Here is a 27,612-nt window from a genome sequence, read left to right on the forward strand (position 1 = left end):
AAATAAACGTATACATGCGTAAACCCATTAGGGATACTTTATTACTCTAAAGGGCAAAACAGTGCTCCTCTTCATTACACTGTTGGAGCGATCCATATAGAATATAATTATGTAAATCAAATTAGAAATGAAATATCATAATCATTTGGTCCAGAAAGATATGTTTATCAATGTACAAATTATTTTCCATCGTAGACTTCTGGCGTATGCCTTCCACAGTAATGTACAATGGTATAAATTAACTAAGTACATTTACTCAAGTACTTTACTCAAGTACAATTTGAGGTATTTTTACTTTACTGGAGTATTTCCAATTTTCAATACTTTTACTTCTACTCCACTACATCTCGGAGTCAAATATTGTACTTTTACTCCACTACAATTATTTGAAAACTAGTTACTTTGCAGATATAAGATATAAATTATTATATTATAAAACATACATTAACCACTTTAGCCCTATTTTATACTTAGCAGATCAACAGGCTCACAGCGCGTAGATGTGCTATTTTCAAACATTAATAGTACTTTTACTTTTGGTACTTTAAGCATATTTGTATGCCAATAATTTTGTACTTTTACTCAAGTAACATTTTGAACGCAGGCCTTTACTTGTAAGGGCGCGGTCTCACCGGACTTTTATTTTACCTCTGGGGCGGAATCTGACAATGCTTTGTCAATGTAAATGCGTGGATTCATGATCTTGCGGATTTTTTCCAAGAATCAATTTTCAGATGTGTACACACACACACACACACACACACACACACACACACACACACACACACACACACACACACACACACACACACACACACACACACACACACACACACACACACACACACACACTTAGAGTTGTCTTCAGCACAATAGATAATAGCCTCTTGTATTTGCCACTATGCACAGTATGCAGTAATTCTTTTCGACAGCAGGGGGTGTTGTGTGACAGAGAGAGTATCTTAAATTTATATATTTTTTACAGGAATCAGGAAAGGCTGTCTGTCTGTGTCTGTGTGTGTGGGGGGGGGGGCAGCAGCAAAAATAACAAGGGACAGACCTTGAGTCAGATTTGCACTAACTCAACGGGCCATGTCATGTGTAATGCTACTGTCTACAAATGATAATAGTAACAGCAAAAAATTTGACTTTGTAAAGCTGTGTGTGTGTGTGTGTGTGTGTGTGTGTGTGTGTGTGTGTGTGTGTGTGTGTGTGTGTGTGTGTGTGTGTGCCTACGGGTGTGTGTATGCGTGCGTGCGTGCGTGCGTGCGTGCGTGTGTGTGTGTGTCATCATAATACGGACAGCGCCCATTGGTCGACATCACCATTTCCCTACAAATCATGCTACATCTGTAAATCACCTGTTGCTCCAATCAGTCCTTCCCACCCGTTCTCCCCCAAGGCACGTCGTAACTAGTGACCTATGGAATATTGTGACTCTAGGGGTCGCTTGACGCAACGGCGCCGGTCACAGAGCCCACCCACGGATACTTTTCCCACCACTGTTAGATAGGTCACCGATGTCAGTGTAACACACGCCACTGATCCAGTCTCCGTGTCTTGTCTCTCTCCTCCACATCTCTCTGCTCTCACACAGCAACTGCCAGCCAACGGTTTCGGTTCTTTTAGACCAGAGAGCCTCACAGAGTCAGACGCACAACAAACCCAACCCATCCGTTTAAAACAAAAGAAACCTCGTTTACTTTACATTAACTTAACATCACAGCAGGGTTATAAAAACGATTGATCGCGTTAAGAAGTTATACACCAAACTTTAAGACCGTATATATTTATTTATTTATTTTTATTCAAAACATTTACGTGCGTTTTAGTACCAATTCTAGTGTGTTTTCACCAAGGATTTTCCGGTGCGTACAGCTCGATCTGCTATTGTAATTGTAGACTAGAAGGAATCTAGTGGTTTTCCATCTTCATCTTCATCGTCAGCAGCAGCATCATGTCAGGAGAAGAAGAGGCTCAGGAGCAACAGCTGCAGACCCGGCAGGAGGAGACAGCACCAGAGGAAGCCCCTCTGTCAGGGGCCACCACATCCACAAGTAGGGCTGCTGGGCGAGACATCGATATTATATCATGATCTGGGGTCATTGCCATGCTGGCTTGTGGTGGACATTTTTTGTCAAAATTCTATTTTTGCCATGACATACAAATGAGTGGGAAAGTAGGCTATATTACCAGAAACACACAGCCTTAAAATGACCTTTACGGGTCTGTTACTGAGAGTATACAAATGGAACCAAATGGACCATTTGGTTCCATTTGTACACTCTCAGTATATGGAGTTATGGGGGTCCTTAGCCCCAAGCAACTCTTAGATACTATTTTTAATATTTGGAATCTAGAGTTGAAATACCAACCCTTGACAGCCCATAGGCCTACATCCAAACAGAAAAGTCCGATCTGATTGTATTAAACGACGTTAAACTCACCAACATTGCAGCTGTACCGAAAGATTGAATTATGAATTCTTCCTCTTTTCTATCTGCAAAATGTTTGTTTCACAAAAACCCACCTGTTTTTCTGTTTGCATGTATGGGGCTGTCCAGGGTTGGTATTGCAACTCTAGATTCCAGACATTAAAAATAGGATCTAAGAGTTGCTTGGGGCTAGAGGGTCCTTGAAAATAAAAATGTTAAAGAACCACTGTACTAGTGGACTCCTAATGTGTCATAGTAAATCAGTGTCATACATATTCTGAGGAAAACCTGGAGATGGAGATATTCAGTAATTGGATCTTATGATCAAAATAAGATAATAATGTTATGTATAAAACGAAAAATCTAAAATGTGCCACAGTCAAGGCCAAGTCTTGCCACAGACAAGTGTACGGGCACATTGATGACCCCTGATGATGTGAGATGAGATTAGAATATCGTCTGAGATTTTAGATGCCATAATATCATAGTGTGACATAACTGTGTTAATTGTCCCTTTCTGGTTTTAATCACTTAAAGGTAGGGTAAGTTATTTTCTTTGATTGAAATAAGTGTTAAATAGCTCTATTCTGATAGTACTCATAGAGTGTTTGTTCAGTAACAGGAGTGATCCATGTCTCTCCAGCTCCTTATTAAACAGAAAATGCATTTTCAGGTTTGGGATATCAATTTTATCCAATCAGGATAGAGAACTCAGTCAGGATACAGATTAAAGAAGTGAAATTAGCAGACACGATTGGAACTACAAAATTAGATGGGGAGACCCCTGTTACTGAACAAACACTCCATATCAATGATTACTATCAGAATATAGTGATTTAACCTTCGAAAAAAGGGTTAGGGTTTATTTTCAACAAAAAAAAATATCACGTACCCACCTTTAAGCCTTATTTTTATACTTTCAAAAATGTTCAAATAATCTAAATTATGATTATAGCCAATTGCGTTATGATGGGACGTGTTGAGCTGCTTTTAGCTCTGCTATGTATATTTTTGACACCTTTTGGAACAAATTGAAAGAAATGTAATATTATCGTCACATTATTATCATCACAATATCGATATTGTGGTATTTGGTCAAAGAATATTGTAACATTAGATTTTGTCCATATGGTCCAGGTCCATCCACAAGCACCCCCGTGGAGAAGGAGGAAGAGGAGCAGAAGGTAGAAGAGGAGGATGTTTTCACGTACCGGGCGCTGGTTCTGACGGGCCACGGGGGCTACGATAAAGTCAAGCTGCAGGTGAGCAGAGGTGGAAGAAATACTCAGATTGTTTTTACGTAACCCTGAGGACGATTTCTACAAATGCCTTCTTAATCCGTAGTTTTTCGTGCCATGGACCCCCAAATTTATATATGGTAGGCATTTGGCCGCAGACCAGCATCTGAAAATGTTTTGTGCCAGGGAGTCGGGACCCCTTTAAAAAAAACACTTTCAAGATTTATCAAAAATAGCAGATGTCTGCTATTTTTGAATTGCCAATGCTAAAATCTAAAATGACACAGATGCTTTCCCTGTTTTAATGATTTAAGTAGCAACACCACAATTTAGAAATGCACTGTTACAAGTAAAAGGCTATTAAAACTGAGCTTTCCCTGAGTAAAACAAGTTTGAATCCACCGTGGTGTAGCCTCGATCTCCAGACTTTTATTGTTTAGTTTTGCTAAAAAATAAAAGCCTGGAGGAACGCGTCGGTGTACCCGGTATAGGAAGTGTTTCATTTCCCCAACCAACCAGAGTGCAGTGGGCGTCGCTTGTAATGTTGCGTTAACGGGGCGGGGGTTGACGGACAGATCGGTGAACCAATGGGATCAGGCGCAATCTCTCTGCGCCTCTATACACCCGCCCCTCTATACACGAAATCAGGAGCGTTGGTGCAGCCTAACCGTGGTGCAACCGGCTTAGTCGGGCGTATATGCAAAACACATTTGGCTTGTGTTCGGGGGAGGGAAGCCGGGCCGGGGAGGGTGATATTTGTCATTGCATGTACTCCTGCGGGCTGGGGCGGCACCTGTCAGCGGGGAGTGCTTGGCGGGAGGAGTCGGACGAAGGCGCTACGTCCTCCCAGTGGGGGCTCCTCACTGGCAGGCGAGTCGGTAGGATACAACAGCAGTGACAACACAGAAATGTGTGTGGGGAGGAATCACAAGTATAAAAGTCCACAAGTATTGGCATCAAAATATACATACAGTACCAACTATGAATGGCCCATTTCACAGTTGTTTTTTTCAAAGATAGGCGACCTACAACCTCAGCTTGCAGACCGGCTATTTTTTAATAGACAAAGTTAAAAAATAGCTCTTAACTCATTCAGTGCCAAAAATATTTCTGGCTATATCACCCCTGTGCCAAGGCCAAAAATACATTGTAAAAAAAAAGTGCTTTGGAGCCGAGATACAGCCTTTTCAGTAAGAAGTTAAACAAGAAGTGAATGGAGCAGCAAATCTTCAAATCATCATATCTTGGGTTCTGAACCTTTAAAAAAAAAAAAAAAAAGACGTCTCAGACGTCATTGGCACTCTGGGCTTATGAAAAACGTGACGTCTGCGACGTCATTGGCACTGAATGAGTTAATTGGTTAATGTATGTTTTGTAATGATAATCTAAATATGCAAAGTAACTTATAACTAAAGTTTTCAAATAATTGTAGTGTAGTAAAATCTCCAATATTTGCCTCTGAGACGTGGTGGAGTAGAAGTGTAAAAAAAACTGAAAGGTGACCATACTCAAGTAAAGTGAAAAAGTACCTCAAAATTCTACTTAGCCGCTTGAACCCCAGCATCCGTATTAAAATAGCCGATCGACAAGCTCACAACGTGTCGCAGAGCTTGTCGATCGGCAATTTTCAGCTAAAGTTTTCCCCACAATAACAGAAAACAGAGAAGACACTAGTATAGAGCCCTGTGAGACTCCGGTCGGGTCAACCATATATATAGGGTTTAACCCATTCAATCTAAAAATGTGTCATTTTAAGATTTCTTTGGCTATTCAAAAATAGCAGATACGTGCTATGAGCTTGTAGATCTGGTATTTTTGAAAAATCTTGAAAATTTGGGCAAATCTTTGAATATATATATTTTTAAAACCAACATTTGTAACTCAAATCTTTGCTTCTGGGGGGTCCCTGGAACAAAACATTTTGAGATGGGGGTCCGCGGCCAAATACATTATCTAAAAATGATGTACATGTTCTAAATCCTAACAGTATGTTGCTATATCAGTGGTGCTCCAACTTTTCCATGTCAAGGACCCCCAAAATGATGTATGTATTTGGCCACGGACCCCCATCTCAAAACATGTTGTTCCAGGGACCCCCCAGAAGCACAGATCGGAGTTTAAAATGTTCGCTTTAAAACATTTAATTATATATACTATTATTATAATATTTGTTTTTCCAAAGATTTGCACACATTTTCCATGATGTCTCAAAAAATAGCAGATCTACAAGCTCGTAACGCGGCACTCTGTGCCGCGCTATGAGCTTGTATATCTGCTGTTTTTGAATAGCCAAATAAATCTTAAAATGACACAGATCCTTTCCTGGTCTTAATGGATTAAGTGCAGTACTTGAGTGTAAAATGTTGCCCTGTTTGCTTTCCACCACTGCAGGTGAAGAGGGGAAAGCCGGCGGTGCAGAGTGGCCAGGTGCTGGTCAGGATGAAGGCCTGTGGGCTGAACTTCGCCGACCTGATGGGCCGACAGGGTCTGGACGAGCTGCTCCCCTCCCCGCCCGTCGTCATGGGCATGGAGGGCGCTGGGGTGGTGGAGGAGGTGCACCCCGACGTCACGCACAGGAAGGTGAGACGTTCGGTGTTGACGTTGTCGACTTTCATGTCAAGGACCCCCCCAAATTGATATGTATTTGGCCGCCGACCCCCCCCCCCCCATCTAAATAGGTTTTATGCCAGGGACCCCCTGAAGAAAAGATTGATGTAAAAAAGTTTAGATTTTTTTTTTATATCTTTTAAAAAATAGCAGACTTACAAGCTCACTTAGTGCCGTGCTGCGAGCTTGTTCATCTGCTATTTTTGAATAGCCAAATGGATGATGCTACAGTATGTTAAGTATTTTTGCTTTTGCTCAAAGTGGGGTCCCCGGACCCCACTTTGAGAACCAATGCTATATACTGTATATAGCAACAACTACACACAGAGGTGTTCCCGGCTTGAAAGGTATAACTATTTGTCTGATACACGGGTCTGACCTTTACGTATCTACCTCATCGTGTGTGTGTGTGTGTGTGTGTGTGTGTGTGTGTGTGTGTGTGTGTGTGTGTGTGTGTGTGTGTGTGTGTGTGTGTGTGTGTGTGTGTGTGTGTGTGTGTGTGTGTGTGTGTGTGTGTGTGTGTGTGTCCTTATGTAGAAATAGTTGCATATCCTCTAGGTGTTCCAGGTCTAAAGTACTCCCAGTCTTCACTTTAAACTACTAAAGGTGCAGAACTAGCACCTACAGTGGTTGGAAGTGGTCTCCCTACTCTTCCATTGCGAAAATTAGACCCTAGAGTCGGTTCAAATTCCGGGTAGGACATATCAATTATGGATTGCAACTTTTAAGATTTGAGAAATGGCATCTTAAACAAGACGTGGGCCATGATTTGTGTTTAGGTTCTTCATACATTATTGCTTTATTAGACAGTGGACACTATTGAGTGAGGATTATGTTGGCCTTTGTAGGCCTATAAGAGAAAGAGTAGATAGACATGTGATGAAAGTTTTATAAGCTGGTCTCAGACTCATAATGCTGTTACTTGTGAGAGCTGCCTGGATTTCTAGATCACATGGCAACAAATCATGAACTTTTCAACTCTGCTCTTAAGTGCCGATGGTTGTAAGTGGATCCTACAGCCTAGACCACACAGAGCTCCCATCATCAGTTTGTCAAGTGTCCCCTGAGACCGCTGTAGAAGCGTTAACGTAGCATAATGCTTATTGGTTTACCATTAAAGTGCACTTTATCTTCCTGTCCACCTGTCTGTAAGTCCGCCTCTGTCCCTCAGGCTGTCAGAATTTACAGTAACTCATAACTTTGTCACAACTACTCAGACTCTGACACAGTATTCTAATAATAATAATATTAACTAGAAAAAGTGCTTCTCGGAGCACAGGTCTCCGCCAGGTCAGGTAGGCTATTGTGGCCTCCTGGTGGCGCTATAATAGGCCAATGTGAAAAGGGTGCCATTTCTTCTTACGCCGTGCACGACAATCGGACACTGACTGCATTCATGATTTGAGGCATGTTAAAAACATTTGTTTTGCTAAATTAGACCTGCTGGTGGCGCTATAACAGGCCAATGTTAAAAGGGTGGTATTTGTTCCTCAACATAGTGTGAATGTGCATGCCAAGTTTGACCGCAATCGGACGGTGCGCTCATGATTTGCAGAATTGTGTTCAAAACAAGCCAATAATGCAAACTTTAGATGTCAATCTTAGCCAATCAGGATAGACTATGAAAAATCAAACACATCCGTCTTGATCACGTGACTATAGAGATCATGTGTACCGATTTGCATGACATTTGGATAAAATTGGAAGGAGTAGTATAAAATAATGTGTTTTACATAAGTCGGCCTCCTGGTGGTGCTATAAAAGGCAGAAGTGAAAAATGCAGGGCAAAGGTTTTTCCTTGACCTCTAGGGCAAGCTCAAGTTTTACACACATTGGTGCAGTTATAGGTAAAAACACGAATCAGCCTGTTATAGCTAAAATTTCACGGAAATCGCATGCTGTGTTCATGATTTGAGGCATTTTGTTGAAAGCGGAGCACTCCCGACGTTTTTAGCCAATCAGGATGGAATATGAAAAATCTGAAAGACCCGTTTCGTTTAATGACTTTAGAGATACTGTGTACTGATTTGCGTGATTTTTGGACAAAAAGGAGTACTGTCAAAAAATATGTTTTGCACAAATCGGCCTCCTGGTGGCGCTATAAAAGGCCCATGAGTAATATTTGGGGCAGAGGTTCTGAATTGGCATCCAGGGAGTGTGTGTGCACAGTTTCGCTGCGATCAAGCCAGCGGTGCCGGAGATTAGCTGGTCACAGACGGACGGACACACGGACACACGGACGGACAGGGGGAAAAACATACTCTCTCGCCATGCCTTCCGGCCTGGCGGAGACAATAATACATTTAATCAGTGGTGGAAAAAGTACTTCATTATTTTACTTAAGTAAAAGTATCAATACTGCAATGTAGAAATACTCTGTACAAGTAAAAGTCTGGAATTCAAAATTTACTTGATTAAAAGTACAAAAGTATTGGTATCAAAATGCACTTAAAGTACCAAAAGTAGAAAGTACTCGTTATGCAGAATGTCCCATTACACAAGTTTTCAAATGTATAAAAATCTTCTGAAAATGCAGATCTACAAGCTCACAATGCGACGCATTGTGAGCTTGTAGATCGGCTATTTTCAAATGGCCGAAATGTATATAGGGGTTGAAGTGGTTAATGTATGTTTTGTATTAATAATCAAAATCTACAAAGTAACTAGTAACTAAAGTTTTAAAATAATTGTAGTGGAGTAAAAGTAGAGTATTTGCCTCTGAGATGTAGTGGAGTAGAAGTAAAAGCACTGAACATTTTAAATACAGTACTTGAGTAAATGTACTTAGTTACTTTACACCACTGCATTTAATTTATATAGCACATTTGAAACGCATCTCGAAGGCCTACTGTACAGAATAAAAACATTTGCACAAAAAAAAAAACAGATCTAAAGAAGAGTCCAAGAACAATTTAAAATCACATGGGGGTAAAACCTAGACCTAGGGGGTAAAACCAAGTTATCTAAATGAATGCTTTGTTAAAAAGGAAAGTCTTTAGTCCTCTCTTAAAAGCATCAACAGACTGTGGAGCTCTCAGGTGGTCAGGGAGTGAATTGCTCAGTCGTGGGGCAGCTGAGCTGAAGGCTGTTAATCACTTGAACCCATAGCGTCCCTATTTCGGCCATGTCATAATAGGCGAAGTTTCTGCGAAAAGAGCCGCATCTAGCAACATGTTGTGAGCTTGTAGATCGGCTATTTTCGGAGGCTGTTCATTGGCGTTACAAACAGGCGAATGTGACGTTTGAGATGTATGGGCAGACAGGAAGTTCATGGACCTTTATCACAAACGCCCCAATATTAAACATAACAAATTAGGGGTGCAACAGTTAATAGAACTAATCGATTTAATAGATTATTAAAAATATATATATATATAAGATCGTTAATGTTATGAAATAATTGATTGAATATTAAAAAAAATGTGCTTCTCAATTATTCAATTAAACGAAAAAGCAATCAATAGACAAATCGCTATGAACATAATCGATAGTTACAGCCCTGAAACTAAAATGTATAAACATGTTGTGAGCCCAGAAGGCCTTCAGCTTCTCTCACATCTGAGGAGGAGAGCTATTTGTCTGATATATGGGTCTGACCTTTATCTACCTCATCAGCCAGCTTTCCATCACAGCTGTGTGTGTGTGTGTGTGTGTGTGTGTGTGTTAGCCTGGGACCAGACCAATCTGCAAGTGCAAAGAAAAATTGCACTCTGCGATTTGGGTCTGGCACCGCTCCATAGAGAATCCATTTCCTGCTCCAGAAGACGTGTGTGACCAATCAGGGCCCAGTATTCGAATATGGGAGACTGTAATTGGTAGTTGGTTGTAGGTCTAACCAATTGCGTCGAGGGCCATTGTTTTGATCCCGCCCCTTGGGAAAAAAAACGTCCTTATGGAAGCACCAGACTCATATCCACGCAGTGATATAGTCTGGCTACGCCAGGCTATGTGTGTGTGGTTTCCTTATGTAGAAATAGTTGCATATCCTCTATCTCCCACAACGTCAGTTTGGAATTTACATCTGCTCCTTCCCAAACCTGTTTATCCCATCCTCCGAAACCCATATGATCCCATCCTTGGAGAGGAAGAGCGGTCCATTCCAACGCCTACTGTATATACTTTGGAATGGACCAGATGGCCACTAAAACCACGGCAACAACAACAGTAGCAGCGGTGGAGAGCGAGTGGGACCGCTAGGAAACAACAAACATGACAAGCTAATGACTTCCATACGCACTGGCGGAAAGTAACTAAGTACATTTTCTCAGGTATTTAAAAATGTGCGGTACTTTAAGGATTCAAATGTTTAAGTAAAGAACAGAGGCCTTATCTCTTTCTTTCAATGCACCAGTAGGAAACCGGAAACAAACGCTTTGACCTTTTTTACTTTTGACATATTCAACAGTGACCTTTCACGACAGTGGCAGTTTGTAAAAGACTGCCATCTATTAACCATTCATTATACATGCATTTGGGAGGCTTTGCCATATGATGAGTCACTTTATACTTTACAGAACCGAGCGCAGCACTGCACTTAAAAATAGCCGCCGCCCGTCCATCCTGGAATGTTGATCCGAGTTGACACACACGTTCTATCCAATTCCTCTCCGGTGTGAGGACCCAACACAGTCAAAGCTGTGTCTTGTCCATGACCTTGTCAGAGCAGCAGTAGATAGACCTTTTTTTTTTGTAGTTGTTGCTAGTACATTGGGAAATATAGTTCATTGTTCATGTGTCCACAGGAGATGGATGGCATGTAGTCTCTCAAACCGGACAACTATTCCACAATCATATGGGTTTCGGAGGATGGGATAAACAGGTTTGGGAAGGAGCTGATGTAAATTCCAAACTGACTTTGTGGGAGATAGAGATCTGCTACATAGAGTCTGTCATACTAATGCTGTGAACGGAAGCTGTCATCTGTTCCCTCATTTCCATTCATGAAAATACAGTGTATTTGAACTCATTTAGACCTGAGGCTGATTCTTAGTTTTCAGAAAAATATATATACTGTATATTGCTATATATCGTCTCAGTCGGGTGGAAACCTCATATGTCCAAAAATTTGACTTTTCAGGATTCACATAAAAAAAATAGCAAAAGTAGCAGATCTACAAGCTCAAAACGCGCCGTGCCGCGTTTCGAGCTTGTGGATCTGCTACTTTTGATGCTTTTGTGTGACGCTGTAGTATGATCATGTATGACGCTAATTTACGAAAAAAAAACACAAAAGGTTAGAATATGGAGATAAGAGGTTTCTGCCTGACAACAGCGATATATAGCAACAACTAAAATGACACAGAGGCGTTCCCAGCTTGAAAGGTATAACAATGTATAGGATGGAATATCTTTAAAATACCTTTTTCAATGTTCATTTCTACTAAGCAGCTAGCTTCGAATAATTTGATTGGGGGGGGGGGGGGGGGGGGGGGGGCTGGGGGCATCCGCCTTACTCCCTTCTCATTTTAAGTGCTTCTATTCAGGCGGAAGGATTTGAAACTCGTCTGAGCCAACAGTCTGGCTCGAGAGACTAGGTGGCAGGACATTTTGTCTGTGAATTGTTTACAGGCAATTCTATGTACTGTGTACATTTTCAGCTTTGTTTAAAAAAAAGGAGTAAAGATGCATTAACATTCATCTCTAACAATGTTGTGTGTGTGTGCGTGTGCGTGCGTGTGTGTGTGATGTGTGTACTGCGTTGTCATGGTCCAATAGGAAGTGGTTTTAACAGGAAGCACGGTCAGATGATCCTTATATCCTGTGCCCTTCACTTCTTGGCATACTCCAGTGTTATGTTTATGACTCCACTTCTCTTAAGGATGAATCAACGCACACCAACATGCTGTGTTTTCCCATAATTCCACAGGGCTAGTCCAGCAGTGTGTCTATCGGATATAGACGAGGCGTTGGTTCTCAACCCCTTTCTGAACCGTGTTCAGCTGTACCTACATTAATAACATGGAGTAAGATTAAACGGTGTCTACAGGCTTCATGTAGAAGGCTTGAAATCACATTCACTTTCCCATGCATTAATTACTGTACAGTACATCACGAATCATTGGCCTAAACTGCAGAGCATTAAAAGAATAGATCATTAGTTCTCAAAGTGGGGTCTGGGGACCCCCAGGGGTCCTTGAGTGGCTTCCAGGGTGGTCCTCATCATAATGATTGATAGTTAACCAAATGCACTCTTAAAGGTTTGTAACTCTGACAGTGCACTGATTCCATTTGTACACTGTCAAAGTTATGAGGGTCCGTGGCCTGATTCATACCAAACTGTGGGGGTCCTTGAAATAAGTTTGCGATGCACTACACATACACTCGTATGAGAACTATGTGGAGCGCTGCTTCCGCTTAAACGGGGCAGGTTTGAATATGAACTCTTGACCGCATGATTGAGTTTCAGTTCCGTGTTTTATGATGATTGGAACGTCTCTTGAGCACTATGGTGTCCTTGTACTGCTCACTGCTGCTTGCTCGTAACGTTGGTGATCCACTTTGCAATACTTGTGACATGTATTTGAGACACCTGTACTATATTCTGCTAGTTATAACGTTGGACCGTGAGGCTGTTCTTTAATGTTATATTACTCTTATTTGTTTTATTGTTGTGTTGTGTCTATCGTGTGTGTGTGTGTGTGTGTGTGTGTGAGAACTCGCCATGAAGGCCAATTCTTCATATACAGCCTGGGTCTTCAACAGGGGGTCCGGGACCCCTAGGGGGTCCTCAGAGTTACTACAGGGGGGCCGCCAAATCTTTGTGTAATAGGAACTTTAACCACTCGAGCCCGAGCGTCCCTATTATGGGCGAACATTCGCAGTATATAGCTGATCTACAAGCTCACAACACGGCACGATGTGACACGTTGTGAGCTTGTAGATCAGCTATTTTTGCCCAAAGAGACTTTGTGTAGAGGGACGAAAAAGCAGAACAAGTACAGAGCCAAAGGTCATGTTTACTACGTATTGAGGGTTTAACTGGTTAAATGTCATGAATGTAACATTAATAGAAAAGATGTGTAAAACAAAAAACATGAATCCACACAACACTGATGACAGTGCTGTCAAACAAGTCTATGAAGCCATCTATGAAATCTATGAAAAAGTTTAATCTGCAACACAATTGTATACAATGTGGTAGTAGGTGTCCCTGCTTCATTCTCTCTCAGCTAAGGGGTCCTTGGTCTGAAAAACGTCAAAGACCCCTGATATACAGTATGTGAAGCTTCTTTCACGTATTTGCTTCATGTCATACTTAAACCCTGTACTGTATACTTCCAGGGACCTGTACTTGTTGCCCTCCTCCCCCGTACACAGAATCTCTTCGCCAAAAATAGCCGATCTACAGTACAAGCTCGGCACTCACGCTGTGAACTTGTGGATCAGCTATTTTCGCCGAACGTTTGCCTATTTTCACAGAATGCCATTATGGCATATACCCAGAATAGAGACACGAGGGTTCGTGTGGTTAAAAGTCTCCGTGCTGACTGTCCTTCCCTTTTTAGGTGGGTGACCGGGTCATCGTGTTGAACCACGACGGCATGTGGCAGGAAGTGGTGGCGGTGGCGGCGGAAAATACCTTCCTCATGCCCGAGCCAATGAGCTTTGAGGAGGGCGCGGCCCTCCCCGTCAACTACCTGACAGCCTATCTGATGCTGTTTGAGATGGCCAACCTCCGGCCTGGCAGGAGCGTTCTGATCCACATGGCTGCAGGTACAGTAAGGCTTGGCCTGAGCGCTATACTCATGACCCTGTGAGATAGTGTGGATGCAAATCTGAATGGGGAAATAAGATGGAGAATAAGATGGAGAAAATAAGGCAAAGACAACAGGTCACAGTTTAGAAGAATGAGTGATTATATTTTGATATCAAAAGGAGTTTCAAGACTTACAATTTCAGCAGAACAGAATTGTATGGAAGACAGCCTAGTTGAACTCCGTCACACACTGACTTGTTACAGGTTATATACAAGTGACTTAAAACGCTTCCCACAGCATCAAAAAAGACCTTCTGTCCCAATAAGATAAAACACTTAGCTCATCCCCCTTCCTGCCACTCCAAAACACAGACGAGCTAATTTACTTATCAATTTAGCACAATGGCAAAATAATGCAAATGAGGTGCCAGGCCGTCTAAAGCAGGGTGGGGTCTCACAGCACAAATTGAGACCGTGGGAACAGAAAAGCAATTCAATCTTACATTAGTTCATTTAAAATGTTTACTTGATCAAATATCTTTGACAATAGAGTGGCCTCCTGGGAAACAGAATGTCTCTGGTTCGCGTCCCGGCCCTGTTCTAGTGTCCCTGAGCAATACACTTAACCCGTAACTCACTGGTTCCCAAACGCGAATGTGTGTTTCCCCTCCAATCTCAGTAAACACGCTCCCTGCTTCGCCCCTAGTCATGTAGTACTCCGTGGTGGAAAAGAAATGTTGACGCTGGCATTGCCTAGGGGGAGGGCGATAATTTACGATTCTGTGCCTATCGGTATAACTTCGCAATGTTCAGCACGGCAACTCGCGCGCTTTAGCGTGCTTGGTGGTGCTTCTCGTGGCTCAGGTTCGCTTGAGACTGCGCCCCTCCGTCGCGGTCCAAGACTATACTTTATCGGCGAAAAAAAGTAGTGGTTATTGGAAAAAGTAGTGGCGTCAGCGGGAGTCAAACCCTGGAGGTGTGGGTTGGGAGTCTAGTGATTAACGAGGCAAGCCACTGAGGCCTGTGTTGAGATTGGGTATTCGGGCTGTATTAGTATGTGACAACGCCCACCGTTCCCAACTCTTCTAATGTAGAGCGAAGTCCCGCCACTGGGCGAGGCTACTGAGACACGTCCGCTTCCCAAACGCGGGGTCAGGACCCATTTTTATGGGTTGTGGGTAAATATTGCTTTTTTCGTTTCCATTGTTTTAACTAGAAGTTCGGGCCGCTGCGCGGCCCTCACATCTAGCGTGACGCGTCGTACACTTCGCATCGCAGATCCACCTTACAGCCACCTCACAGTGTGAGCGAGAGTATTGCGTGAAAGTAGGGCAAAGTCGTTTATAATTGTGGGACATGGCAACACTGTGGTGAAAAGTAAGGCAAATTCGCTTATAATCAGAGGACATGGCAACACTGAGTGTCCTGTGCTCCCCTCTGTCTCTGTCCCTGTGTGTTTGTCCACCTGTCTGTCCAATAAGGTTCGGTCCCACATAAAATTGCCTAGTTGGGTTCCACCTAGGGCCCAGGTAGAACCCACCTAAAGCCCACATCGGCAACCCAGTTGGGACCCACCTCGGTCCCACATATAATTTCCTAGGTGGGGCCCACCTAAGGCCCAGGTAGAACCCACGTATAGCCCACACGGGAAAGCCCAAGTGGGCCCATATAGTTCAGCCCACCTTGAAACCATATGGGTCCCATGTCAGCCCCACATAAATTGCCAAATTGGGGCCCACCTAGGGCCCAGGTAGTACCCACTTAAAGCCCACATGGGCAAACCCAGTTAGGACCCACCTCAGTCCCACATAGAGTTGCCTAGTTGTGGCCCACCTAGTGCCCAGGTAGGACCCACCTATAGCCCACATGGGCAACCCAGTTAGGACCCACCTTGGTCCCACATAGAATTGCCTAGGTGGGACCCACCTAAGGCCCAGATAGAACCCACTTATATCCCACATGGGCATCCCAGTTGGGCATCCCAGTGGATCATGGGCATCCCAGTGGATCCCGCTGACATTGCCGACATGGGGCCCATATGGTTTAGCCCACCTTGAAACCATATGGGACGCAATGGGCGTGCTGGCTGGGTAGGCTGGCGTGAAAGTGTATAATATTTAGAGAAATTGAAAGTTTCAAATAGGGAAGTAGTAGTAGAAGTAGTGAATTAGCAAACTGGAGATTTAGTGATTTAGACAGAATGTTTCCTTTAGCCTCATTGTGTGCTAATGCACGCAACTGTTAAGGCAGGTTTAATTTTTGTTGTCTCATAACATCCTTTGTCCGTAAACAACATAGGCGACCCGTCTGTGCCTTGACTTCACCCGGCCCCCCCGCCCCTTTGCCTGCAGTGTGTGTGTCTCTCTCTCACACACACACACACACACACACACACACACACACACACACACACACACACACACACACACACACACACACACAACACGGAGAAGTTCTACAGAGTTCGAATGAATTAATAAGATAATATAACAGCGTATCCGCGCGCCTGGTGTAGCCGGTATCATTGATAATCACTTGGATCTAAACAAACGCGCTGTGCGCACCACGCATACGCTCGCTATGAAAAGTCTGGTGTAGATCGATCGGCCGTGTTGTGCCCCCACCCCCCACCCCCGAGTATTTTTTTCTCTCCGTGTCTGTGTCTCTCTCTTTTGTAAATCGAATGCTAAAATTGCCATTTGAATGTAGTTTAAAAAAAAAGATATATATTTTTAATGTAATTTTAATTTTATTATAGTATTATAATTTTTTTCCTGACCTACCAATGCGAAAACAAATGCTTTCATCATGTTTCCCCCTATAAACGTCACTTGAAAGTAACGTTTTAGAAACTTTAATAGTTATCACAACAGCGAACGCTGAAAATCAGCTGTGCAGCCTGTGCTTCTCCTGTCTGTCTGTGCAGTCATTGCGCACAGCTGTGTGTTGTTCCTTCATCATCTCTCTCTCCCCCTCCCTCCCTCCCTCCCTCCCTCCCTCCACTCCCTCCCTCTCTCTCTCCCTCTCTCTCTCCCTCTCTCTCTCGCGCTCTCTCACACACACACACACACACACACACACACACACACATGCTCTCCTTGTCTCTCTCTCTCCCCCTTCCCCTCCCTCTCTCTCCCCCTCCCCCTCCCTCTCTCTCTCCCTCCCCCTCCCTCTCTCTCTCCCCCTCCCCCTCCCTCTCTCTCTCTCCCCCTCCCTCTCTCTCTCTCTCCCTCTCTCTCCCTCCCTCTCTCTCCCTCCCTCTCTCTCTCTCTCTCTCTCTCTCTCTCTCTCTCTCTCTCTCTCTCTCTCCCTCCCTCCCTCTCTCGCGCTCTCTCACACACACACACACACACACACACACACACACACACACACACACACACACACACACATGCTCTCCTTGTCTCTCTCTCTCCCCCTCCCTCCCTCACTCTCTCTCTCACCCCTCTCTCTCTCTCTCTCCCTCTCTCTCCCTCTCTGTCTGTGTCGCTGTCTTGCACGTCCCTCTTTATCTCGCGCTCTCTCTCTCTCACCCCTCTCTCTCTCTCTCTCACCCCTCTCTTTCTCTCTCTCTCCCTCTCCGTGCTCACTATCTCGCAGATGATTGGCTGTTCAAAACGGAACACCCGGAAGTAAATTGCGAGATGAAATATAGAGCACTTAATGATTATTATAAAAGGAGACACATGTGAAGGTGGAAAATAAAATAGAAGTACTTCTATACTTTTGCATGAGCGATTTTTGTAGCAAGTTGGGAGAGAAGTGGAGCAGTGCTTTGGCCGTGAGTAGTACCTAAGAGGTTGAGGTTCCAAAAGGGACACCTCTCCATTTGTGTTGTGAGATGAGATTATTATTATTATTTCAAAAGATTTTCCAAAATAAACATTTTCATGAATGAAAAAAATATTAAAACATTTGTCAACAGAATTTCAAACATTAAAACAAAAATGTTTAAAGAAGTCCCAGGGAGACTTTATATTTTGGGTCTTGAGTTAAAATGTTTGGGAACCACTACCCCAACTGCTCCCTGAGTGCTGCCCCCATAGCGCCTACTACTACTCCTCATAGTAAGTATTAGGATGGGTTAATGCGTAATAAAAAATAAAACAAAAACATATTTTCTGTTATTAATTTTAGGTTATTTTAACCTCAAAATAAATTCAAGTAATTATAGTTATCTGCAAAATGGTAGAGTTTGAATTGATGTGATGCATAAGGTGTTTTTAAACTGCAGCGTTCTTATTATCAGTCATACAAGTTATGACCTTGATTCATCGTGTGTGTGTGTGTGTGTGTGTGTGTGTGTGTGTGTGTGTGTGTGTGTGTGTGTGTGTGTGTGTGTGTGTGTGTGTGTGTGTGTGTGTGTGTGTGTGTGTGTGTGTGTGTGTGTGTGTGTGTGTGTGTGTGTGTGTGTGTGTGTGTGTGTGTGTGTGTGTGTGTGTGTGTGTGTGTGTGTGGAAGGGAAACAGGATGTGAACCTTGTTTTGTGAGTGTGAAGGAAAGTGCTGTTACATCCGTATGTGTGAACACGCTTGTGTGTGTGAGAGATGCACGGTTCTATTGTAAAATTACAACCTAGATGGGGTCATCATGGTTACTTTGGCAAGATGTGGTGTTTTACAAGTGGTTGTAGACCATGGGCAGTAGCCTGCAGCAGCCAGCTAGAACTGTGCGTGTGTGTGTGTTTCCAGATAACGAAGACCGGCTTGATTTATCAGCACACAGAGGAGACTTTATTTGACCTTGTGTTTTTGACTTGAACTTTCTGTTCAACTTCAGCGCTTGATGTCAGTTCTTCTCTCTCTGCCTCTTTTTCCTCATATTTCCTGTTCACAAACACACAGAGTAAATGTGTGTGTGCGAACACGCGTTTACACACACTCACACTCACACACACACTGAAGTTTCACCTGATTTGTTGACAGAAGGAAGGTGAGTGCACTTTTGGTGAATGTGCTTAACCATACAACGAATAGTGAAAATGGCAAACAACTATATAGTAACATAAAAAAAGTAAATCTGCCTATAATAACACCCGAAATAAGGACGCCAGGTTGAAAGTGGTTAAAGCATCAGCGACAACATACCTGTCCCGTACATACGTACATTTCTTGTGTACATCTTCAGGCGGTGTGGGGATCGCTGCCACCCAGCTGTGTCAGAGCGTGGGGGACGTGACCGTTTTCGGCACTGCGTCAGCCTCCAAACACGAGACCATCGTCCAGGGAGGGGTCGCTCACCCCATCGACTACCGCACCAAAGATTACGTGGAAGAAATCCGCAAAATCAGCCCCAAAGGTGAGGTCACACACATCTTATTTATGACTGAGGGGTGGATGTGTCCACCGTTTACAGGAATTAAAACTGCTGCAAGCGCCACCATTTGTGATGAAAATAAATACAAAATAAATGCAGGTTTTTAATGATGTTTTATACTAATAATATTGTTACAAAATGAATTATACACAACACAAAACAAAATAGAAAATGAAAAATATTCTTTTTTTTATTGTAATTCTAGGAATGATCATGCCATAATAAGTATAAAATTAAAATACATTTAACATTGAAATGTAAATAAATATGGTGAAAGGGCAAAAAAGGGAAGAGACCAAGGCACTCTTGTGGAAAAGTTTAAAAGCCTTTTTAAAAGCGGCTAATGCGTGCCAAGAATAGAAAATACACCTACACGTTGCAGCAACAATGCCTTGGTCAGAGTGAGTCAGTCACCCTGACTGAACTTACAGTAAATGGTTCATCTCTCTGTTTCTATTATCTCTCCAGGGTTGGACGTAGTTCTGGATCCTCTCGGGGGCTCTGACACCCAAAAAGGCTACAGTCTGTTGAAACCAATGGGAACACTCATAGTGTTTGGTAAGAAACCATTTTAGATACAGAAAACGACCATCCATTCCCCGAATCCAAATCCAATTTTAACCTGGGTTTTAAAGCTGTCTCCTGGATCAACTCTGTGACACGTGTTTTGTGATTTTGTTAGTTTTCCATTTAAGGAACACAAGTCACAGTGGACAGGAGGACATGCACTGGTGTGAGACTTCTTTGATAATAAAAGTAATTTTATAGTTCGGTTCTCCTCCTCTCCGTTCTTCTCTTCTCTCCTTTCTTCTCCTCTCTGCTCCTCTTCTCTCATCTCTTCTTCTCCTCTCATCCCCCCTTTCCTTCCCATCTCTTCTCTTCTCCTCTCTCCAGGTGCGGCTAACTGTGTGACGGGCCAGAAGAAGAGCCTGCTGGCCATGGCGAAGACCTGGTACAACCAGCTGTCCCTCACCACCCTCAAGCTGATGCAGGCCAACAAGGCGGTGTGCGGCTTCCACCTGGGCTACCTCGACGACGTCCCGCTCATCACCGCCACCATGGACACCCTGCTGGGGCTCTACAACCAGGGGAAGATCAGACCTCGCGTCGACTCCTCCTATCATTTTGAGGATGTTAGTGAGCGTTTTCTTTCCCTTTTTCATCGTTTTAAAGTGCCAGTTCACACATCCAAATTTGGTCCGAAATATAAATGTTTGATCAATTAAGCCCCCGTCACGTGTCACGTCACACACCTGCTGTCACAGAGAGGGCGGTCTTAGGGGTACAAATCCATATGATGTTTTAGAGAAATGCTAAAAACCACCAGGATTTTCATAAATAAGCTTCAAAAACATTAAAAACTCAAAAAAGATGATTAACATAACCACTTAGACCCTATAGTTTCGTGGTTCTCAACGTAGGGCCCAGGGGACCCCCAGTGGTCCTTGAAGGGGTTCTAGGGGATCCCCAGCAATAATGGTTAATATAGCATCACAATCAGTTTCACCTCTTTAACCCTATTGTATACTAATACGTTAGGCAGGGTATTATTCTTTGTTTATTTATTTTTCCCCCAGATTTTTTCTCTTTTTTTTAATGAACTCTGGAACAATGGCTTCCATTATAGCATGCTAACATTCCAGGAATAGAAAGCCTGTAGTTTCTATTAGCTTGGGTTCCTCTTCGATCATGTCACTGGTAGGCGGGTTTCTGAACTGTCCACAGCCGCCCTCTGAGACACAGACAGAGCAGACAAAGGTGGTACCCTTTCATCGTGAGCTATTAGCGAGGACCAATTATACGAAGAGAGGTCGAAAATGTGTGAAGTCGCCCTTTAACAGAAGCGTTTTTGTTGTTCCTCATTAGGCGCAGCTCGTGGGCGTCTGGCTGACAGACTCGTTAATTGTTGTTGACAAGGAACAGAGTGAGGTGTGAACACGAGGCGATGCACAGCGTCTGCTGCGGGAGTAAAAACATCTGTCTGTTCACACTGTGACTGTTGACAGCTTCTGTTGTCCGAGAGCCAGTGTTAAGCCATTAAGACCGGGATGGTTTAAGTCTAACCACTTAAACCATTATTGTACACTTTGGCTATTCAAAAATAGAAGATATACAAGCTCGTAGCGTGGCACTGAGTGCCACGCTATTAGCTTGTAGATCTGCTATTCTTGAAAAATCTTGGACATTTGTGCAATATCTTTGAATATATATATTTTTTCAAGCAAACTTTTTTTCTTAAATATTTACTTCTGGGGGTCCCTGGAACAAAATATTTTGAGATGGGGGTCCGCGGCCAAATACATATAATGTTGAGGGTTCTTGACATGAAAAAGTTTGAGCACCACTGATAAAGCGACATCGGTTTTTCAGAAAACTGTTAGGATTTAGGTCTTATTGGGTTAATATTGTACAGGGGCTCCCAGCCTTTTCTGGGCTCAGTGCCCACTTGAAAATCTCAAACACGAGCGTTCACGGGCCCACCCATCTGTCCACGTAACAGTGGTCAGGATGAGTGGGCCGCGTGCATTTTCGGAGCATGTTTATTTTCCTACACTGTATGCCTCTCAGCTTTCCTACTGTCTGTCTCTCCTATAACGCTGTCTCCTTCTCAGCTTTCCTACCGTCTGTCTCTCCTACGCTGTCTCCTTCTCAGCTTTCCTACCGTCTGTCTCTCCTATAACGCTGTCTCCTTTTCAGCTTTCCTACTGTCTGTCTCTCCTATAACGTGTGTCTCCTTCTCAGCTTTCCTACCGTCTGTCTCTCCTACGCTGTCTCCTTCTCAGCTTTCCTACCGTCTGTCTCTCCTACGCTGTCTCCCTCTCAGCTTTCCTACCGTCTGTCTCTCCTACGCTGTCTCCCTCTCAGCTTTCCTACCGTCTGTCTCTCCTACGCTGTCTCCCTCTCAGCTTTCCTACCGTCTGTCTCTCCTACGCTGTCTCCCTCTCAGCTTTCCTTAGTATATGTCTCAATAACACAAAATGAAGCTAAATGAAGTGGACTGACTTCTCCCTTCTGGAGTAACCCTTCCTTTGCTGTTCTCTCTCTCTCTCTCTCTCTCTCTCTCCCTCTCTCCCTCTCTCTCTCACTCTCTCTGTCTCTCTCTCTCACTCTCTCTCTCTGCTGTGTTCACTTCCTGCGGGTTCCCGTCTCCTCGTCAGATTAGATGATCCTCTCAACACCTGTTGCTAGGTGACAGGTTATTGTTGCCGTGGCATCGGCCATCAAGGGAGTACGTGTCTCTCTTACAATGGGCTCAGATGGAGACAGGAGTTAACCCATTCAATCCGGGAACGCAAAGGTAGCAGATATACAAGCTCATAGTGTGGCACAAAGTGCGGTGCTATGAGCTTGTAGATCTGCTATTTTTGAAAAATCATGAACATTTGTGCAAATCTTTGAAGATATCTTTTTTTAAAGACAATATTAAATCAAATTTTTGCTTCTGGAAGTCCCTGGAACCAAATATTGTACAAATATTAAATTTGCAGAAATGCTCGAGATTTTTCAAAAATAGCAGATCTAGCAGATCTGCCATTTTTGAATAGCCAAAGAAATCTTAAAATGACACAGATGCGTCCCCGGATCGAATGGGTTAAGGACCTCTTTTGTGTGGATGTCCATGAGCTGTCTGGCAGCTATTATTACATGATGTCGACACACACTTTATATCCTACATTCTCTGATACAGCATGTGAGTTCCAATATAAATAGCATCGAGATTCTAGCTGCCGTTTGTGGGGGAACAGAGAAAACATTTTATTCATAAAAACATAAACGATGTTATATTCAAAACACAGGAAGCCTACAAGCTGTGAAACGTGGAATTATTCATAGAAAGATGCTGCTGATAGAAACCGCTCCATTGTATTCCCGAGGAATAGCGTAATTTTCAGACAATAACTGTCGCAGTGTCGAAAACAGTGACGGGCTGTTTTCGCGGCATGTTAAACTCAGGGATGGAACCAAATGGACCCTTACGGGGCCATTTGGTTCCATTTGAGTGCTCTTTGGAGTTTAATTAATACAGGGTTTTACTGTGTAAATCTATGAGTGGGATAACTTCTTTCCCCTGTGGGGATGATAGTAAATCATCAGGGGCGTGGATGGAAATATAAACCACATTGATGTGAACTTGTGCCTACATCCCTGCGGACATACAGTAAATCTCTCATAAATCCCACTTACTTCATCGGCTTACTCTGCCTCTTGTCTCCGTACAAACAACCATGCTGGCAAAACACTCCGCCCCACAAGGAGATGGAAGCCAATGACAGAGCAGACGGTTTGCAGTGCCACCCCTGACCTCTGCAACGTGATTTGTCCCTTTTTAAATCTGTCTTCATTCTTCACCTGTGAGCAGTGGTGTGTTGTACCAGTATACGCTGTATACGCAGTATACTCAAACCGGGATGTTGAAAAACAATAGTACACCCTATGTAACCACAATAATTAATTCTGTGACCACGTGCGTATATGTGCGCGTGCACGACACTCGCGCGAGGGAATAATTATTGCATACCGTCTGAACAAACCTAGACTACAGCACTGCCTGTGAGTCACCGATGTTGTTTTTTTTAACCATGAGCTTACAGAGAAAACGGGTTACTATTATAATTTTTTATTTAGATGGTCAAGAAAGCTGAATGCTGTCTGGGTGATGCTCACCCTCCACCGCTGAGGTGCGGGTTCGGTTCTCGGCAGCGGTGCCCCCGGCTTGCCTTGGCCGGTCGCATCATGGGTGGGAGGCCATTCAAGCCAAGCCAGCAGGGGGATTGTGTACTTGATGCTGAAATAGCAACTCCTACTGGTTGGTCAGGGCACCTGTTCACCAGGGAGAGGAACGGGGAGGGAGAGCATGAAGCTTTGTGCTACGCTCTCCTGGTGAAACGGCTCACTGGCCTCTTTTCCATCGGGGTTGAACTGGTTTGGTTATTTTTTTTAACCAGTTTAGAGTGTTTCCACTGAAAATGAATTGGTTCAGAACCCTAAAAGTTGGTTCGGAACTGGAACTAAAAAACACTTGGTTTTTCTTGCCCTGAACTGGGAACCAAAGTGGGCGTGTCACTATTCTACGGGTTGGAAGATGCAGATGTGATATAAACAATGGCAAAAGCAAGCGAAAAAAGAAAAGGGAAACGGTATCTGCCATTGTCGATTGAATTTGCCCCTGAAATGAACAGTTCGACCGATCATATTCAACACATTGTTGGCCAGCAGAGCTGTTTTGGTCGCTTCACGCGACACCACGGCGTGGGGGCAATATTCTTTCACGCGCACGCACAGGTACGGCACGGTACGTATGTGCACGCGTGTGCATGCTAGAACCTTAACTCTATGGCTAGAACGCGTCCACCTACCTCGATTCATGAGCCACAGCCAAGTACCCAAATGGCTACTTTGCATAACAGGTTTATAAGTGAGTGTGCAAATGCATCCTCACTCCTCGCATCTATAGGCTACACGGTGAGCAACACAGCCGCTGCTGCCACTATCCTATCTGCACGCAATACAATGCCTCAGCCACCTTCGAAAAACAGAAAGATGGCCTACTTGTTTCAGCTCCTATAATTCAAGGCATTCCGTGAATTATTTATATTAGTTTAAAAAGACAAACTAAGCTAAAAACTAGTCATTTCCTATGTTTCCTACTTTTAAGGTAAAATAAAATGCGCGTGCCGTGCGCATGACGTCATTAAAATAGCTTTTCGCCCAAAATAATATCCGCTGCTGGCCAGGCTTGGAATCGAACCCGGGGCAATTGGGGACTCCTTCTCCACAGGCGGGCACCTAAAACTGGTGCTTAAAACTGGTGGAAACGCAAGCCGGTTCGTGGCCGGTTTCCGTGAAAGCACCAAGGTTCCAAGAATCTAGAACAGAACCAGTTCTAGAACCAAAGTTCTTTTGGTGGGAAAGGGGCCACTGTCAGTTGAAAAAAACCCAGCTGGTGACTCCATGTGTCTGAGAGGACACAGGGTGGTTGTCTACACACCCTCCTCAGACCAACACTGGAGCTTAGCAGTGACAGGGACTACAGCACACATGGGTGGAAATTGGTAAATGTCAGCGACTAAAATTGGAAGAAAATGAAACATTGTTTGAGTTTTTTGTTTTTGTTTGTTCTGAAAAATCATTGTTTTTTTTTACTTTTGAAATAAGAATTTAAAAAAGCAATTTGTAGGGTTATTTACTCGCGACCCATGAAAATGGGTCCATCACCCAAAACTGGGTCCTGACCCATTGTTTGGGAAACTGCTCTGCTGGGTCATGAACCCTGGTTGATGACCTTTATTTCTGCCTGTCTCCTCTCTCCCTCTCCTCCCAGGTGGCTGATGCAATGAGGCGCATGCAGGAGCGCCACAACATCGGCAAAGTGCTCCTCCTCCCCGAACCCAAGAAGGAGGAGGAGGTGGTGGCGGCGGCCCCCGCATCCAACCCTGAGCCAGAGGAGACAGAGGCCGTGGCAGAAGTCGTCGAAAAGAGAGAAGTCGTCGATACAGAAGGAGTCGCCAAAGACAATTAAAGTAAATTATGTTGTGGTATGCTCAAGCACTTTCCAGTAATGGCCTTTCTCTACTGTTTACCCGTTTGATGAAAACAAGTTCACCGTGATGCAATTATCATCTTTAAATTCGTCAGTGTTTTCCAGAATGTATGTGAGGATTTTGTAGTGCAATATGTCAGTAATATAGTGAGCGTAAATATTGATGTGATGATATCCGTTTAGAATAGCAGTGCTGATGGTCCAGATTCACAAACATCCCGCAACTCAAAGATTTATGTAAAGATGAGGCGGCATAGCTTTAGTTTTGTCATGTGCTGCAGTACTACCTTCCTGTTTTACGGAGGTGGAGGGAGTTTGATCAATGACAAGCTGCAGAAGAGGTGTGACCTATGCTGAGTGTGCAGTAGGAAGAGTGAGCGGTGTTCCAATTAAAAAGAACGCCTAGAATGAACCCTGAGGGCGTACAGTATGTGTTAGCTTGTTAGTGAATGAGACTGGACGGTGACTGTGCGTGGGGAACAGCTTGACTGCTGTGACTGCCCGAACTTTCGTGAAGCTCCATATTATCTACAGTCATCGTTATTTATTCCTCACATACTGTAAACGTGCCAAGCTGAAGGCCTGGATTCCCCCCATTGTCGCCAAGCCAACAGTGAGTCACAATTTAGGCATGATTAATACTTAGTTGTGCATCATGTCTTGAACTGAAAATTGCCAATCTACAAGATAGACCTTGTAGATTGACAATTTACTGTGTGAGACGCGGGCATTGCAGTATGAAGTATTATTCAGGCATTAGAGTTGGACTTCCTTTGTTCTGTCAAACACTTTTGGGGCGATTTGTTTTCAAACGATGTCACCCTGACCTGGCGCTTTAACCATTTGGCACAGCGTATAAAGGCGGGATGACTTTTGCATCTCAGAGCCTTCTCTTGTTGTTGAACCGCTAGATAATATTTACTTGCTTAAATCGTTTTGAATACCAGCGTGATTGATAGCAGCTTTAACCCATTTATACCGGGAAAGCATCTGACTGTCATTTTTAGATTTCTTTGGCTATTCAAAAATAGCAGCTAGCACGGCACTGAGTGCCGCACTATGAGCTTGTAGATCTGCTTTTTTTTTTTTATCGTGAAAATTTGTGCAAATCATTCAATATGTATATTTTCAAGTGAACATTTGTATCTCCAATATTTGCTTCTGGGGGTACCAGGAACAACATATTTTACAAATGTTTAAAAAATATATTTTCAAAGCTTTGCACACATTTTCACCATTTCTTTTTTCAAAAATAGCAGATATACAAGCTCATAGCGTGGCACAGAGTGCCGCGCTATGAGCTTGTATATCTGCTATTTTTATTTTTGAGCCATAGAAATCTTAAAATGACACAGATGCGTTCCCGGTCTGAATGAGTTAAAACAGTGCATCTCAACCTGGAGGATTATTCTGCAGATAGTTCAAACCTCCTGGAAAGAAACACTGGGCTTGATGCTTGACTTTTTCCTTTCAAACACACGTTATAGTTTATGCTTTTTAAGCGGTGCTGTCATAATCCTAATCCTTTAGCTATTGTAAGGTGATTTATGTCTACATTTCGTGCACACACACACACGTGCGTACAGATTTCAAAACACTGCTATGCATCAAAGCTTCATGTAGTGTTCTTTCCGCACTGCACTAATGCTTCATTTAGAGTTTACACTCGACCGTACGACGGTGACCCGCACCAAAAATAGCCGGTCACAACCCATCGACACATTGGGAGCTTGTAGATTGGCTATTTTCGGTACGGGACACCTTCATCCGAAGTATAAA

At 43.5% G+C, this 27,612-nt stretch overlaps 1 protein-coding gene across 2 annotated transcripts; it reads left to right on the forward strand.

Moving 5' to 3' along the window:
- The first annotated feature begins 1,625 nt into the window (after window positions 1-1,625).
- Window positions 1,626-27,102, forward strand: LOC308105376 (synaptic vesicle membrane protein VAT-1 homolog). Of its 2 annotated transcripts, none has more exons than XM_080456056.1 (8): window positions 1,626-2,057; window positions 3,573-3,697; window positions 6,065-6,253; window positions 13,786-13,993; window positions 19,104-19,274; window positions 19,761-19,850; window positions 20,187-20,425; window positions 25,615-27,102. In XM_080456056.1, exons 1-8 carry the CDS (start codon window positions 1,958-1,960, stop codon window positions 25,810-25,812), a joined length of 1,320 nt encoding a protein of 439 aa, XP_080312182.1. In that variant the 5' UTR covers window positions 1,626-1,957; the 3' UTR covers window positions 25,813-27,102. The 2 variants fall into 2 exon arrangements, with proteins under 2 accessions (XP_080312182.1, XP_080312183.1); XM_080456057.1 differs by having other exon boundaries at window positions 20,187-20,429; window positions 25,615-25,737.
- The last annotated feature ends 510 nt before the right edge of the window (window positions 27,103-27,612 follow it).

Source organism: Gymnoscopelus braueri (genome assembly GCF_963280865.1).
Source record: "Gymnoscopelus braueri genome assembly, chromosome: 17".
In the NCBI taxonomy this organism is placed as follows: domain Eukaryota; kingdom Metazoa; phylum Chordata; class Actinopteri; order Myctophiformes; family Myctophidae; genus Gymnoscopelus; species Gymnoscopelus braueri.

Bases quoted from the DNA above. Each gene is read 5' to 3' on its own strand.
- LOC308105376 (XM_080456056.1), top strand. From the start codon at position 1,958: ATGTCAGGAGAAGAAGAGGCTCAGGAGCAACAGCTGCAGACCCGGCAG. The intron at 6,254-13,785 runs GTGAGACGTTCG...TTCCCTTTTTAG, and splicing joins CCGACGTCACGCACAGGAAG to GTGGGTGACCGGGTCATCGT. The intron at 19,851-20,186 runs GTAAGAAACCAT...TCCTCTCTCCAG, and splicing joins GGGAACACTCATAGTGTTTG to GTGCGGCTAACTGTGTGACG.